We start from the raw sequence: 15836 nt of genomic DNA, 5'->3' as shown, positions 1-15836 counted from the left end.
GTACATCTAGCTGTAGTATATGCTTGATTTGGGTCAAGTGAAACTATTGGCTTTGTTACTCTTTGTGGTTGACAACACCTAGCCAGTCTTGGGGATTTGAGGTGTCTTGGTGAGCACTTGGAGTTATTGTGAGAGCCCTAAGAGAAAGCTTTGTGCTTGGTTTGAAGCTCACCAATCCGAAGATGGAGAAGTAGCCATTACTAGGGAGCACTTGAGTCTTGGTGACTCAAGGGAGAGCGATATCCTTAGTGGATGTTCCAACGAAGATTAGGGAGGAGTGTCAACTCCTGGATACCTTGGGAAAAAAATTATGTGTCTTCTTGTCCATCTCTTTACTTTCCCGTATTTACTTTAAGCATTTACTTTCTTGTAAGCTAATGTTTCGTAATTATGTTCTTGTTGTAGTTTGCATGTTTTCTTGCTTAGCATTCTATCAACGTTGGTTGTTATATTTGTTTTAGTATTCATCTAGGATAATGTTGTTTACTTGTCCTAGAGTTCGGTTGAAATAGTTTTAATTAAGGCCCAATTCACTTCCCTCTTGGGCCATTCGATCCGTTCACAAGTGTTTCTTCTTCCTCTTGACTCTCCAAATATGCCACTGAGCTCAACCACCAGCCAAGAGTTACAAAATAAACCAGGTCGGGGTGTGTATAGCCCAAGGGTAGAAACTAGCTATTGCCTAACCACCCAGAAAAAGTTACACTCAATGGAAGTTCCCGTGAGGCCAACTTCTCATCACCAGAACATCTGATGAGGTTAACTCCAAAAAATATTCATTAACTTTAATTCTACTCACCAAAAGTTTCGATAGGAATTTCAAATTCCCCATCGGAACATCCGGTGAGCAGAAGGACAAATTTCCACAGCTAACTCACAAACAATCACATTCCTCTAATGAGAAGCTTTCGATGCTCTCACCGGAATTTCTAGTTAGTAGACCGACTAGAACTTCACAAAACCGGTCCCCTACTGGAAACATACTCCGATGCAAGCTTCAGATTAGTGGAATACCCCTATCTTCACCAAAACAAACCCTACTGGAAAACTTTTCCGGTGAAAGCTTCCGGTGAGCATAACCAAAACAGACTTATATTGCCTTTTGAATAATTAAAATCATAGTTGTCTTTCTAAAAATCCATCAATATGCTAATGACATGTGGAATCCACATGTGTCACCGACAATGGCAAATAAGGGATTTTTATAGCTCCCTTTGCATCTCAAAAGAATGTAACGTGCCATGACACTCAAGGCACGAGACAAATAGAGCTAATACATGATTCGTTACTTTCTTACTGCATACAAGAAACACTTCATCCATGAATAATTGCATTGAAGTTTATTTATGGTTTTCTTCTTTGAAATGCAACGTTAGAAAAATATCAGACCAAAGAAGGTTATGCATCAAAGAATGTAGATAAAAGGGCAAATTTGCAATACCTCCTAGGAGTAGTCTAAGTTCCGATTCCCCCCTTAAGAGTTTAAAAATTACATTTTACGCCCCTACTATTTCCATATCTTTTGAAAGCCATATTGGCAACCTGTTGTTCATGCAAGTTGCATTGACATGGACATCTAGTCCGCCAAATAGAATCAGCCCACAACATATGTGGCAAATTTGCCCAGATGGATTGTATCTTACTCGAACCGAATCATGTTAGCACCAAACTAGGGGGCTTCTACTCCAAAGTCAAAGTGGCTATGCATGGGTGGGTCGCCAACCTAGAGTTCAATGGCATGCCCTTCGACGCATAGCAAGAATATGATAATCCACGCGGTGACGACGTACGACCTAGACATGTCGAGAAAGCCAAAAAGGTCTTCATTAATCTCGCCCAAACATCCTACCATGTTTCAAGTCGAGCCAACTTGGCTAGATCAAGCCCGATACAATCCAACAAAGTGGATTTGCCAACAGAAGTTGTTATGTACAATTAGATTTGGCGGACCAAGTTGTCTATGTCATGCAACTTGCAAGTAAACAGGCTGCAAGGGTGGTTTTCAAAATACATGGAAATAGATGTGTGTGGATGTGGGTGTGTATGGTGTGTATGTGAGGGGGGGGGGGGTTGAGGGGATGCAAATTTTAAACTTGCAAAAATGGAAAATCAAAGTTAGACTACCTAGGTCCTATTTGCAATTTTACCTAAAAAAAATAGATTCAAACAAAAAAAATCAATTCATACTACCAAATTGATTTTGAACATACAAAGGTAATAGAAGAATAATATCTCAAATTCAAATTAGGAATAATGTTATACATATTAAAATGAAACTTTGCATGCTTCTCTTCAACTTCTCATGCAAAAATTCACATTACCTATTATGAGATTAGTACGAATACCAAGATATGAGTAAGTTAAAATGGACCAATTTAGTAAAAGCTACCACCAAATTTTGTTACAAAATTCCAGTAGACAACTAATCAACTCTTTGTAGAAGAACTTTATCTCAAACTTCAATAACCTTCCTCCTCCCATAAACCAATAACTCTTAAAGGTTCACAAAAGGTGGGAAAAAAAATTAAAGGATACAAATTTGATAACTCCCGAATCAAATCTCTACTTGACCAAACCCATCTATGAAAAGGTGAAAACGTAAAGGATTTAATTTCTGAAACCCAAAACAAAATCCCTAACAAACTGAATCCATTCAAAGAAAAGGCAAAAACGTAAATGATTTAGAATTTTGAAACTCCCAAACCAAATCCCTACCAAACAGAACCCATCCAAATTCCAAAGCCAATCGGCCCAACCCCAACAATAAAAGGCAAACAAAACCCCAAAAACTTAGGAAAAAAAATGCAAAAAAACCCCCAAAAGTTACTTGGATTTTGACTCCCCCCAAAGTTGTTTTGTTGCAAAAAAACCCCCAAAAGTTTGATTTTGTTGCAAAAAACCCCCCCAAAAATTCAAAAAAATAAAAAAAATTACAAAAAATTCTAAAAAAACTAGAGACAATTTTAAGACCTTCTGTGAAATTTGTTTTCAAAAATAATATCCTTTGCATCATATTTCATGGAGAGGAAGTTTGAAAAAAAGAAAAATGTGCAGCTCAAGTCAAAATTCATGTTACTTTTGGAGGGTTTTACATTTTTCCAAAAAACTTAAACACTTATCCAAGAAAACACCATAACCCAAGAAAGAAACCCCACAAGGGTGGCCCAGCGAGTGGGCCCACCCCTCATTCTAAAGAGGGGAGCCACCTCCTTCCCACGCGGAGCCGTGTGTGAGCGCCTCCCCTCCCTTCCCCTCCCCTCCTCCTCTCGTGCTCACATGGAGGCCACCCCGATCTCCGTGAAGCCGCCGGCGGCAGCGTCGGCGGCCATGGAGCCCCGGGAATCTCCGCCGCCTGCCACCGGAGCGTCTGAGGCGGAGCCGTGCAGCATAAACCAGCTCGTGCTCCCTCCGGAGCCCAAGAGGTGAGGGTTCGGCCCCGGACCTGGGGAACTTTGGTTTCTTGATTTGGGCGTGTCGTGGGGATTTTCGGCCGTCTGATTTGTGGGGTTTTGTGTTTGAGCAGGCAGAAGGTGGAGGAGACTGCGGATGGGAACGGGTGCAAGCATTGCGCCTGCAAGAAGTCCAGATGCTTGAAGCTGTAAGGAACCTACTGTTTCTTTGGTTTTGTTTCGATTTTGTTGGTCAATCTCAGGGTGGAATCGGTTTTTCCTATGGCGATTCAAATTCTTAGGCATTTGATTAAGGGTAGAGTGGGAAAGGAAATGCTGGGTACTATGCGGTTTGCATCCATTTTGGCAGTACAGAAAGGGAATGGTTGCGGGGTGATGCTCGTTTGGTTGCTTCTAATCTGAGGATTTTGTTCATATTTTGTCGTCTAGTTCTGTGGTGCAGCTCTTTCAACAGGTTGCAGCATGGTTGTCTTGGTTGGCAATGTAAATTTCAGCTATAGGCAAACTTTGAGTGCTAGCGGTTGTGTCTTCGGAATCAAATCCAAAATCTCATGCTGGAAAAGATTTCGCTTATTTTTGCATCTGTTTGCGCTGTTGCGCATTATTCGATTATTGGAGTACCTCTTCACAGGTTATCTCTAGTAGTCCTCTGAACCATAGAGATTAGGACAGCACAGCTTCTACCTATGTGATGAACCTACTATAGCTACTGTGGAAGTCATAGTTATCATTTTCCTCTTGAGATGGAAGCAATACCTTCTTACTCTACCGCTCTATTGCAACAAACTATAGCATGGAAAATTTACTACCTGTTTGGTTGATGCCAAGTCAAGTTTGGCAAAATTTGGTACATACTTGGATGGTTGCCAAAATTTTGGCAAGCCTGTGCCCTGTTACTCATATCCAATCCATTTCTGTCCAATCCTTGGTCAAATCGTTGGCAGAATAAACATTTGCCAAAATTTGTGCTAACCAAATTTTGGTACACATGTTTTGGCATAAACCAAGCAAGCCGTAATTGTTTCAAGTTTATTTGCCGGTCTGTGCCATTGATGAAATTATGGACTATATGGAACTCATAGTTATCAGTATGTTACCTGGTCAACACCTAGTCTAGTCGACTTGGGGTGAATGCCATGACACTCCATCTAGATCCAGACTTAGGCGACCGCCTGGTGGAGTTGGGCGTTGCTTGGGCAGGCGTCCGGTGCTTGACTAGGTTGAAAGACCTAGCAGCCGTCACCTTAAATCGAGAGAGGAACAGGGGCAACTTAGGAGCTCCGCCACCGCCACTCGAGTTTGCACTCGCTGCCACTCCCCGGAGCACGTCTGCCCCTCTTGATCTGCTTCTGCTGCTCGTCCCTCTTCCTCTCTATCTCTCTTCCATATTGCTGCCTGTGCTACTAGAGGGAGTGAGGAATGGAGGGAGGGAAGGAAGGAGAGGTGGGAGGTAGAAGAAAGGCGGTGGCGGCCTATTTGTGGTGACGAAGAGGGAGATTATATAGGGTTTGGCTTCATCTGGGCCAGTTCTGGGCCTTCCGTCTACTTCTAGGCCGAGCTGTATGAAGTGGGAACCTGGCTGTTATATAGAGCTATGGTAATATTAGTCGATATCGTAAGAGCTTGGGGTTAATTTGTAGTGCTATTCTGCAGCTAGACTTCCTAATTTGTTGCGATGTGAGGTGTATTTATTTAATTTCCCTGCCATGTCAGGTATTATTTACTATTTTTATTTCCACCAGCTGACTGTTTGCCTAGGCAGGCTCCTGGGTTTGTCACGACTGCTGGATCACCGTGATATCTATAATTGAAGTGTAAGAACGCTTTGCTGATCCAATAACTCATATATTATTATTGTTTGCATTTGCAGCTATTGCCCATGTTTTGCTGGAGGTGGTTATTGTTCTGAAAAGTGTGGATGCCAACCATGTTTCAACAAAGATGCCTATGCAGAAGCAGTTCAGACTACGCGCAAGGTGTTACTATCAAGACAGAAGCGTATGTCACTGAAAATTAATAGGAGATCTGAGGCTAATGCTGAAGCTATGGTTGTTATCCTAACTCGTTTAGATAATGTCACACTATTTGAACTTCTGTTTGGTTTAATTGTAATTTCAATACTCTGTTCACCTGTAGGAAGATGCTCACCATTCTTCTTCTTCAACTCCACCAAGGAGAGGTTGCAACTGCAAGAAATCAAGTTGCCTAAAGAAATACTGTGATTGCTACCAGGTATCATCTTTATCTCAAATGCTTTCCTAAAGCTTTAAGTACAACATGATTATCAAACTCATTGTTATGAACAGGAAGGGACCGGTTGCTCCTTGTTTTGCCGTTGTGGAGATTGCCAAAATCCTTTTGGGAAAAATGGTACCTAAGAAATGCTTCTCATATATACATTCACAAACTATTCTAATGATTCAAATAATCTTTTCTCAGTACATGCTCCCTATATGAAGTTCTCATTATGCCATCTTTATATACTAGCTAATGATTGTTTCCCTACTGCAGAAGGTATAATGGCTGAGGATAGTAAGCGCTACCTGTACACTGGTGCAGATTTGGATCATAGTGAGGGTGAACATGACTTTGTTGTGGAGCGTTCACCTCGTATACAGTCACCTATCTCCAAGGATTCTTCTTTCCACCAAACCCCACCTCATATCAGAGCCTCAAGTAGAGACGCACATGTATTCCTGCAGGCAGTGTCGCAGTGTCAGGCACTGCCTCGCTCATGGCATTGTTCCAAGAGGAACAGCAACGACCGAGTGATGGATGATTCTGCAAACTACAAAAATTCAAATCATGACTGGCAACTATCGAAGCAAGAAGACAACTACAGCATATCAAAATGCGTTCAGATCCTGAACGGCATGGTGGAGCTGTCGCAGGTGGAGAAATCAGTCGCCCCTGATGTCTTCCTACAGCCTGGCAACCGGGAGATATTCATCTCGCTCGGTGGCGACGTGCGGGCCCTGTGGCTGAAGCGCAAGATCCAGCACCTGACTTAGGGCATGATTCCTAGTGGCGTTTTAAGCAGAGATTGGAGGTAACATTAAATTATGCTATAAATTATGCATGTCCTGCTGGTCGTTCGGCATGTGCAGGATCTTAGGCTTTTTCCTGTATACTGAGATGTATTTCCGGATTTCCATGATGTATCGTCTTTGTAGAGCTAGCAGCTGCCAACTGATAAACCGTTATAATAAAATGAGATTACGCACCTTCAGTTACTGTGGTATTATGGTTTTTAATGTAAGCTTCTAGAACTATTTTTCTTGCCGGTGCGTGCGTCCAGCCCCTATGGTTCAGTGATCTTCAGTGTTCTGACTCTTGTTCCAGAGAAACCTCGTGGAGGCTGATCAGCTAGAACGGGGATTTCAGTATAAACGTGTCTTTCAGGATTTGTCACTCATCACAATGACACGTGGGTCATCCTAAGCCACTGACGTGTAGAGTAGGGTGACAAATTCCAAAAGGCTTGCAAATTTAGTGGTATATATATACTGAAATTTCCTTAAGAAAGCCCGACAAAAGCTCCTCCACCAGAGACGATATCAGAAGCAGCAAATGCTACGCCGTGGGCTTCAGTTCTCTGGACCCACTGGGTCTGCTACACCGGTCGGTGCTACAACCCCCAACCCTCGTCGCCAACGACCACGGCTGGCGCCTCAAACACCGAGGCGGCGTGGCATCCGTCGCAGCCCAGCCGCACCGCCTAACCCACCTCCGCGCCTTCTTTCCGTCCCGCCCAGATAGAGAGGCGCACCTGCCAATCGCGGATAGAAATTCTGCCATGTTCAGCACGCTGTCTTTGCCCTTCGAGGCCAATTCCCTTTAGTCCATCACCACTCGGCCGGTGCTGAGGAAGACGGAACAAGGCAGGATGGTTACGGTTCAGAGATCAGAACATGGTGGCTTGAAGGCGGCATGCTGCGACGAGCGTGGAGGCATTCATGGATAATCGCTCGCTCAAACAATGGCGCATTAGTTGAAGGTTTTCGTCTGCCCGAAAACGGGCTGTCGGAAATGATACGTGGTGCTTTGTGGGAAAAATCGTGTTGTCCTGTAGATTACATCACCATGGACCAAAACTTGAACTGGTTCAAGTTATCTCAGATAGGGACTACCTCAATTTTATAGCCTTATTCATTATTGAGAATGAAGTTTAAGTTACACAAGCTTTATAATGGCATGCTGCTTAATAGTACACATTATCCAGCCCAGTGAAACGCTTTTTAATAGGCATACAACTTGCTCCACTAAACGGGCAGCGTGACATCTCGTTTGCAGATTCATTAAGAAGCAATAGGGAAATACTACCAGTGCAGGCTACAGGCTTCGAGGTCTTCAGGACTTCCAACTGAGCTAAGCGAAGTACTTGCTGCAAACATCGAATCAGGAATTAGGAGCACAAGCAGTGCCATGTAATTATGAGCTATATGAAGAAAGGTATTCCTGCATACCTAGTTAGCTTGAAGGCTTAACAAGGTCACCACCACAAAGATGAGATCGCAGATCAGATTAACAACCGACGGCGGTAACAAAATTTAGCAGTTGAGAGTTTTCTGATATGCAACCTGCAGGCAGTCAAAAGGAGATTATGAAACAAATTTATGAAGACACTTTCTAAGCAACAAACAACCACATATAAATAATAAGATCAGAAAAGTAGAAACATACTGAGGTCGAAGTCTTCAGCAGCTCCCTAATAGCCATTGTAGCATAAGATGATGCTGGTAAAGTAAATGCTAGTTTTATGGCCAATTTTGTTGGTAGTGTTTCTGGGCTGCCAACAGGCTTATTTTCTAGGACGCTACTTCCAATAGTTGGCATGGATGTATCTGAAGGCCTTTCCAACTTATCCTGTGACTGGTGGTCAGAAATCCCACTAGAAACAAGCTCATTTGCTTCTGTAGGCTTGGTTCCGGACAGAATATCCAAATCAGTTTCTGCTAAAGATGAACTGTCATCCGTGTAAGTCATGAGTTCCCTGCAGTCATACTGAAGCATTTTAATGGAAGGACCAAGCAAAGTTCCTTGTGTTATGCCTCCAAAGTTTCTCATGCAAGAAACAAATTGAGACCAAGCAAACCCATGGAACCAAAAGGTAAGAATGTTTAAAATTGCTGAGCACGGTAAAAGGAGAGTGCATTTACACATACCACTCAAAATCACTAGGCCGCTGGAACACCCGACGGTAACCTCCTTTCATGCTTGTGATTGAGAACTCCCTTACAAATGGCGATCACATTAAAGGCATAACAATTAGGATATGAAGTTGCAGTTCAAAACAAGCACACCAAGCTACATAAAGAAACTCACTTGACACCATGAGCATTCTCCGTTAAGCTAATGCCATCCTGAGACATTAAAGCAAAATTCAAAATATTTCCATATGTTTTGTCATGACCTTTACTCAAAACATGTTGTGTCAATCATAAGATCATAACATATTTCCTGATAAACCTGTAAGTAAAGAAATACTACGCAGGCATGAAACACTCACAAAATTTCCGATTTTGAGTTGACACCAGCATCAGCATGCTATCAATTCAAATCAACATGCTAAATTGCTAATGTTGTAAGTTCCACATATTGACAAATTTTGTTATAGATATTAAAATCAACAAAATTAATAATGGTATGGCGTGATGGTCACCATATTAAAGCATAGATATTGAGACTGGACCGGCAAGCCTCTTGGTTCAATGGTTCATTGGTCTGACCGGTTGGACCGCCGGTTTGAAACTATCTAAATATTTATGATTCATATCATACACAAGTCAAAGTGTGGCCTGGTGGTTAGTATCCTCCTAGCTATGCGAGGCAGGTCTCAGGGTCAACCCCCCCCCCCCCTCTCCCTGCTCATTTTTCATAATTTTCCTCCTTCCGTGAGCGTCCCCCCCCCCCTCCACACGTGCCCGCACCCCCATCGAAGCGAGACAACGGCTTGAGCTGGGCGGTTTTTCCTCCAGTGTCATCCAAAACTGAGCGGTTCAGCCGATTTCTAAGCACTTCAGTGCACAAGCAGTCTTTTAATCGAACCAGACCAGACTAGCCTCCGGTTCCGGTTTTTCCCGGTCGGACATCCAGTCTGGTCTGGTCCTAATAACTATGTATTAAAGTAGTAAAGAATTCATACACAAATAAAAGGGGAAACTCAAATGCCTATTTCACAGTTAACCTAGTCCAAATGTTGGTTTGGACTTTGGATATGTACTAGACTCACAGCTTGGTATCTGATTTTGTGAAAAGCACGAAATGCTTGTGGAAAATTCAACATTGCACAAATTTCTGCTATAAAAACAAGAACATCCTAATAAACTACTGAAATTACTAAATACACATTGTAGAGTAGTGTTACCTTTCTAGCCATTTCATGGTAAATCTCAGCAACTTCATTCCCAGGAAGCAATGCTTGTGAACTGCAAACTAATGCAAATAAGCATAAATGAAAATTGAAAGTACAAGTACAAGGAAATTGGTACTTACCCAGGCAAAGGAAGGACAACATCATCAAATGTGTATATCTCTTTTAATAAATCTTCAGAATCAGCTATCTACAAAAGAAATAAAAGGGGGATGATTAGGATCTTTAAAACAATGAGTTTTTTTGTGTATGAACATGTATGTCACGCATCTGTAGCAGACCTTCACAAGCTGGATAGTTTCTTCTGGTTGTGCTTCAGAACATAGATCAATCTCAGATGAATTTGTATGGCCATTATCAGCTTCCAATGTATCTACTGAAGTTGCTTCTCCACGAGGGCATTCTTTGTTATAAACTAAGTCACCTTCTACAACCTGTGAAATGCCTGTAAAATTACTAGTTAGCACATGAAAAAAGGATGAAAATTGTTTCATGACAATAATGCATGAGTAGAGGAAAAGTTCGCCATAAAATGTCAAATTACATAATGATTTTATTAAAAATTGTAGTAGAAGAAGGATGAAGTAGACTAACCATACTTTTCCACTCTCATGCTGGCAGCATGATTCCACAGGTAACTTTGGTAACTATGTACGTACCTACATGGAATATTCAAAAGAAATTTTAGAAAAAGTAGAAAGAAAACATGGGTATCATTCAACAAAACTCAATTGGCAAAATAACACAGACATAAAAATATACAGTAATATGAACCAATACCAACTACAGGCTTACCAAATGACCATCGCTGGAGATCATTTAGGAAACAGAATATGACATGGTAACAAAGCTTCACCTTAGAATATAAAATAGGCAACTAGGCAATGCTAAATGATGTGAGACAAACACACTACATGTGTAAGCTGTGATGCAATGGCTTGAGAATTGACAACATTAACAAAGAAATGCATCATGCAAATACATAGCTGGACAAAGAGTTACAGTTGTTATTAGAGACCGAGAAACAATTTTAAGCACAAGAAGTCAAGAATAACATATAAACATGTTCTTAAGAGGGGGAAAACATAACAGTACAATAATAAGAAAGCCTTTTTATCCCAAGCAAGTTGGGCTAGGCAGCATGATTCTTAATGTTCTGAAAGGATGTACCTTAATTTGCAGTTATTGATGAATATCAAGAAACATGGAATAAATTTGACTTAAAGGATGTAACATACATCATTCTTAATGTTCTTGGTATACCCTTTAGTGCTTGTAGATAGTTACCAGGGCATTTCTTCAAACATTGAAGCTGGAAACATGGAGATAATGGAACATAAGAAAAGAATCAGTACAAATGCACAAAAGCCACACTTGTTCAATTAATACCATGATATGTAAAAGAACTACACTTACAATAGCCCTCTCAGCTACAAGGTGTCGAGGGAAGTTCCTCAATGCCTTATCAATGTCACCATGTTCCTTGTAATGTTTGCGTACCTCATTTATGTCATCACGCTGTTCGAAGTACTAAGTTATGTTTAACAAAAGTTGGCAGAACTCAACATGCAATTCCTAACTGGATGCAAATAAAATATTTGTAGGATATCTCCTTCCCTTGGATCAAGAATCAAGTTTACAGCAGTCTTCCACTCTCCTCTAAGCAAAGCAGCCCCAACAAGGTGTGTTGGTACCGAACCACTTCCAAAACGCTAAGCAGATGAAATAGATAAACTCATGAGCTTCAGAAATAACAGGGAAAATAGGTTTTCAAGCCTGAGGAAATGCTACCGAAATTATACCTGCAAACCATAGTAGTTGATAAATCCATTCTTTCCTAAGCCATCAACAGCAGTTTTTATTATGTCTTCGGATTCTGCAACGACACCCCTGAAGAAATGCAGGGAAGCATAAGTTCTCATTTTGCTTTGTTTTATTAAATGAGAAAACAGGTTTGGTGCATGTGGACTGAAGTATCATAGCAGACAGTACAAGCCACAAGTGCACACAACCTCATGCAGTTATGCTAACAATAGAATGTTACAAACATGATCCCAAGTTCGTGTGTACCATGTATATACACTTAGTCATAGAAGTTACAAGCATTCATGTCGAAGGATGAGCAATTTAGTACCAGGAAAATATCATAGTTTGTACACTAAAAAACTAAATTGTAAGCATAAACAGAAGAAAAAATACCTCAGAGTAATTGTAAATCGATTTCCCATGAGTTGACCAAGAACAAGTCCCTCCTTCACATAACTAGAAAGGGTTAGTTAGTTGCCAAAGTATCAACATTTCAGGACAGCTATATTATGGTTATATCTACAAGAGGATTATGCTGATCCCGTACCAGAAATTTCCAACTTTAATCCCAAATAGCCGATTATTAAGAGCAGTCAATCTATTGGCTTGCACCTTGAAAACAGTTACCTAATAAAAAAACAGAAAAGTATACATCAATCGATAATATAACTATTTACACAGGAAGAATAGATAACAAAGCCTATCATATAGTGAAAACAATCAAGCAAAGTATGAAAACACATAAAGAAATATCTTGGATAGAAAACTAATAATATAATTTAGAAGACATGTAAATTAATAATTTAACATTCAGTTCGAGACCAGAGAAGCTATCCATTAGTTATCTGGTTGTAAGTTGTAACACCATAGTCAGCCTGAAGCGTCAATTAAAATCATTTAAGTGCTTCCTTCCACACTTCTATGTCATGTCTCAGATAATATGAAACTCCCCGGCTGAATCAAGAAAGTTCAGTGTGCTACTGTGCTGCTATAAACTTGAGCAATGCATACCTGCTGTGAAGTAACAGCACGTTTATCCTTTGTCCCTGCAAATCCAAATGAACGTGACTGCAAAAGGTTCAGTAAATAATCAATATTCAATAGCAAAGGAAGGTAAGTGAATCCAACCATCCAAGACAATGTAAAAAACAATGCTACAAATCAGCAACCGCAACATACCTGAAGTCCTAACATTTTTCCTATTACACCTAATGCTTCTTGTGTGTCCTTGTTCTCTTTGTAAAGGTGAAACCTGATCAATGTCCCATAATGGTACTCCAGTTACAATACTAGCTAGCAGAAAAATTAGACGTATATTATTCACTGCACAACCATAGAAGAGCGCTGTGCAGATACATCATATGCGTCACTAAGTTTGGACGAATAGAACGTATCATAAATGTCATAGACTCATACATGTGAAAAGAACTCATTCCAATACAAACAACTGAAAATCACAGCACAAAGTGGTAAAACTAAACAGGATGCCATCACCTCAGGAACTTCCCGACATGATCTGACCAATTACTTGACCCTCTGCTATCGAATGGCCTGTCATCTCTCCAATCAGAACCGCCCATGTTCTTCCTCTTCCTCCCTCTCCCGCCACCACCCCTCCCACCACCTGCTCCCGACCCCAACCGCACCCTGATGCACCTCTGAACCCCATCGCTGTGTTCCACCGTGTCCGTGACAAGGAACTTGAAGTTCTTCTTAAAGAAGTTATGCACCGCCTGCAACCAAACAAACACCCCAAGTCACACTGTTTCCACCCAGCACCGTCACACAAACAATTAGCAACCAGTAACTGAACCGACCGATCGGTGAGCCTTGTCAGCGTCAGCAGAGAGAATGATCGGCGAGACATCACCGTCACCCCCGGCCGCCACCCTCTGGAGGAGCCCCCTCAACGCATCGCAGTCTGCGTCGCCGCAGAGCGCACCGAGCGACTCGAGGGCCTGCGAGTGGTCCGCGTCGGCCGAGGGCGCCGCCTTCTCCTCCTCCTTCACATCCACGCACTGCAATACCGCGAGTGGAAGCGGGATTGGAATCCGAGCAGCAACATTGTGAACCCAAAGTTGCAGCGAGGGCCTGATACCTCGGTGGGGAGATCGAAGGAGGTGAGGCGGACGAGGGCGCCGTCGCGGGCGACCTCGTGGACGATGAAGTCGGAGTAGCGGTGCTTGAGGACGCCGCGGAAGCCGGGGAGGGAGGAGGCAAAGCAGGAGATGCCCGCCTCCGCCTCGGAGAGCGAGCTCGAGCGCGCCATGGGAGCTGGCTGGTGGAGGGAGGCTAGGGTTTCGTTTTGGGCAAATTCCTATTTGCCATCAGAAAAAATAATCTTGCCACAGAAGAATCAGATTTAATTATGCCCTGTTTATTTCAGTCCAGTATTATAATAAACGGCTTATACACGAGGTGAATTATAATAAGTTGAATTATGATAAACTGAAGGGAAATAAGTTGTGAGCTGTTTGACAACCTAGATTATTGGCAAAAGTCTGCAATGCACTTAACAGGGTTGGGGGATTCGGGTGTAAGGTGGGAGGAGTGATATTGGCGGGTAATTTTTCTTAAATTTGATGGGTACTATAGTAAAAGACCAAAATAAGCTAGCTGTTTGTTTCAGCTCAGAACAAATAAGCGGCGTATAGATGGTGGATTATAATAAGTTAAATTATGATAAGTTGGAGGAAAATAAGTTGTAAAGTGTTTAGCAACCTAGATTATTTGAGTCTGGATTATTGGTAAAAGTCTGCAATGCTCTTAATAGTGGGCGGGGATTCGGGTGTAAGGTGGGGAGAGTAGCATTGGTGGGTAATTTTCTCTAAATTTGATGAGCAGTATAGTAAAAAGTCAAAATAAACTGAAATAAGCTCATTTTCATAGCTTAAAAGATTATTATAATCTGAGCTTCAGTTTATAATAATTTAAACAAATAATCTAACTGTTAGTTTCAGCTCAGAACAAATAAGTTAGCTTATTATAATTCTGAGCTGAAACAAATGTGCCTTTAGCCTTTCAATGGACAGCTCCAATTTTCTCCTCATCTGTAGTCTTCTATTTCTTAAAAAATTTAGAATTTTTTTATGTGTTCTATAATACATATGTAACTTATTTTAATTAGATTCACTAACAAATTTATGTAGAATTTAAACTAAAATTCTCTAAAAAAAAATATTATTTTTATAATTTTTAACAATTGTTAAGCCTCAAATAACATCTTAAATATCTAAGAAAATTTATTAATATTTTTTTATGCGATTTACTAATTTTTTAAATTATTTTCAATACTAAGTTATATGGTGAAAAAGTAAGTTTCTTCGTAATACTCTATTTATATGTTTTCAAGATTTTATTTGATACCTAATAATTATTAGAAGTTATAAAAGTAATTTTTTTTTAGACTTTTAGTTTAAGTTTTACATATGCTTTTTGGTGAATACAATTAAAATGGGTTACAGATGGATTATGGAATACGTATAAAAAATTCTAGGATTTTTAGAGAAACAAAATATCATTGTTTTTAATAGAGAAGATGTAAAATAGAAATGAGAGCTGTCGAGTACTGGTGAATAACTAATTTCGACGAAAAGGCTAGCAGAGTGGCATGGAAGGAAACGAAAATAAAACCGATCGCGAATGAAGAAAACTGATATCATCTTTTACAGTGATAAAAGAAGAAAGTCTCATCTTTTTTAATGACAAATAAGGAATTTGCCTTTGGTTTTTGAAGGGAAAGGTAGAAGAGGGTTTATGGGAAATGGTGAGGAGACAGTTGCGCGTAGGTCCCTCAGTTTCCCACGATTTTCGAATTAAGTTTCACGTTGCCATTCAGTTGTTTGCGCGTTTGAGTCTGCAAACTGAGCAAGCCACTTTGAATTTTATAGTTAACACTTAACAAAGAGAAATTTCACATGAGTTTTACAATACTTCCGTTACGTAAGAGACGGTTTTAAAATGTTCAGAACGACCAACTTTTGTTCATGTTCTGCTGGAAAGACATGTGCTACGTTTATGTTCTTGGTCTTTCTCGAAACTCGAACCTGTGAAAAGCGGAAAATACAGCACGAAATCGTCCAAGTTTCGTGTTCTCTGTTCTCTAGATTCTCGTTGGATCCACGTACCGCCACTTTGTGAGCATTTACCAATGGTTCACACGAACACTACTTGGACGAAACTTTTTTATGACATTCACACGAACACTACTTTTTTTATGGCTTTCTCGGTTTATATTGAAAGTTAAA

The 15836-nt window shown here is 40.8% G+C and overlaps 2 protein-coding genes across 2 annotated transcripts; one reads left to right on the top strand and one right to left on the bottom strand.

Moving 5' to 3' along the window:
- Window positions 1-3205: 3205 nt before the first annotated feature.
- On the top strand, window positions 3206-6639 carry LOC133885433 (CRC domain-containing protein TSO1-like). Its single transcript, XM_062325148.1, has 6 exons — window positions 3206-3422; window positions 3524-3598; window positions 5281-5458; window positions 5547-5642; window positions 5717-5780; window positions 5922-6639. Exons 1-6 carry the CDS (start codon window positions 3277-3279, stop codon window positions 6419-6421), a joined length of 1059 nt encoding a protein of 352 aa, XP_062181132.1. The 5' UTR covers window positions 3206-3276; the 3' UTR covers window positions 6422-6639.
- Window positions 6640-7497: 858 nt separating this feature from the next.
- Window positions 7498-13937, bottom strand: LOC133884880 (multisubstrate pseudouridine synthase 7-like). Its single transcript, XM_062324459.1, has 20 exons — window positions 13688-13937; window positions 13407-13607; window positions 13084-13322; window positions 12769-12841; window positions 12601-12657; window positions 12137-12216; window positions 11983-12045; window positions 11586-11673; window positions 11393-11495; window positions 11200-11303; window positions 11022-11095; window positions 10378-10442; window positions 10065-10228; window positions 9906-9973; window positions 9778-9838; window positions 8736-8773; window positions 8576-8644; window positions 8094-8403; window positions 7877-7990; window positions 7498-7794 (listed from the first exon to the last, which is right to left on the bottom strand). The coding sequence occupies exons 1-19, from the start codon at window positions 13856-13858 to the stop codon at window positions 7961-7963; spliced, it is 2058 nt and encodes a 685-aa protein (XP_062180443.1). The 5' UTR covers window positions 13859-13937; the 3' UTR covers window positions 7498-7794; window positions 7877-7960.
- Window positions 13938-15836: the final 1899 nt, after the last annotated feature.

This window comes from Phragmites australis, chromosome 11, assembly GCF_958298935.1.
Source record: "Phragmites australis chromosome 11, lpPhrAust1.1, whole genome shotgun sequence".
NCBI lineage: Eukaryota > Viridiplantae > Streptophyta > Magnoliopsida > Poales > Poaceae > Phragmites > Phragmites australis.
Note: the sequence above shows the minus strand (reverse complement) of the source record. Positions and strands in the feature narration are given on the sequence as shown.

Excerpts from the sequence above, each read along its gene's own strand:
- LOC133885433 (XM_062325148.1), top strand. The coding sequence starts at position 3,277 with ATGGAGGCCACCCCGATCTCCGTGAAGCCGCCGGCGGCAGCGTCGGCG. Across the intron at positions 3,423-3,523 it reads CTCCCTCCGGAGCCCAAGAG|GCAGAAGGTGGAGGAGACTG; the intron begins GTGAGGGTTCGG and ends GTGTTTGAGCAG. Across the intron at positions 5,459-5,546 it reads AGGCTAATGCTGAAGCTATG|GAAGATGCTCACCATTCTTC; the intron begins GTTGTTATCCTA and ends GTTCACCTGTAG.
- LOC133884880 (XM_062324459.1), bottom strand. The coding sequence starts at position 13,858 with ATGGCGCGCTCGAGCTCGCTCTCCGAGGCGGAGGCGGGCATCTCCTGC. Across the intron at positions 11,496-11,585 it reads TCAACTACTATGGTTTGCAG|CGTTTTGGAAGTGGTTCGGT; the intron begins GTATAATTTCGG and ends TCATCTGCTTAG. Across the intron at positions 8,404-8,575 it reads CGGCCTAGTGATTTTGAGTG|GGAACTCATGACTTACACGG; the intron begins GTATGTGTAAAT and ends GTATGACTGCAG.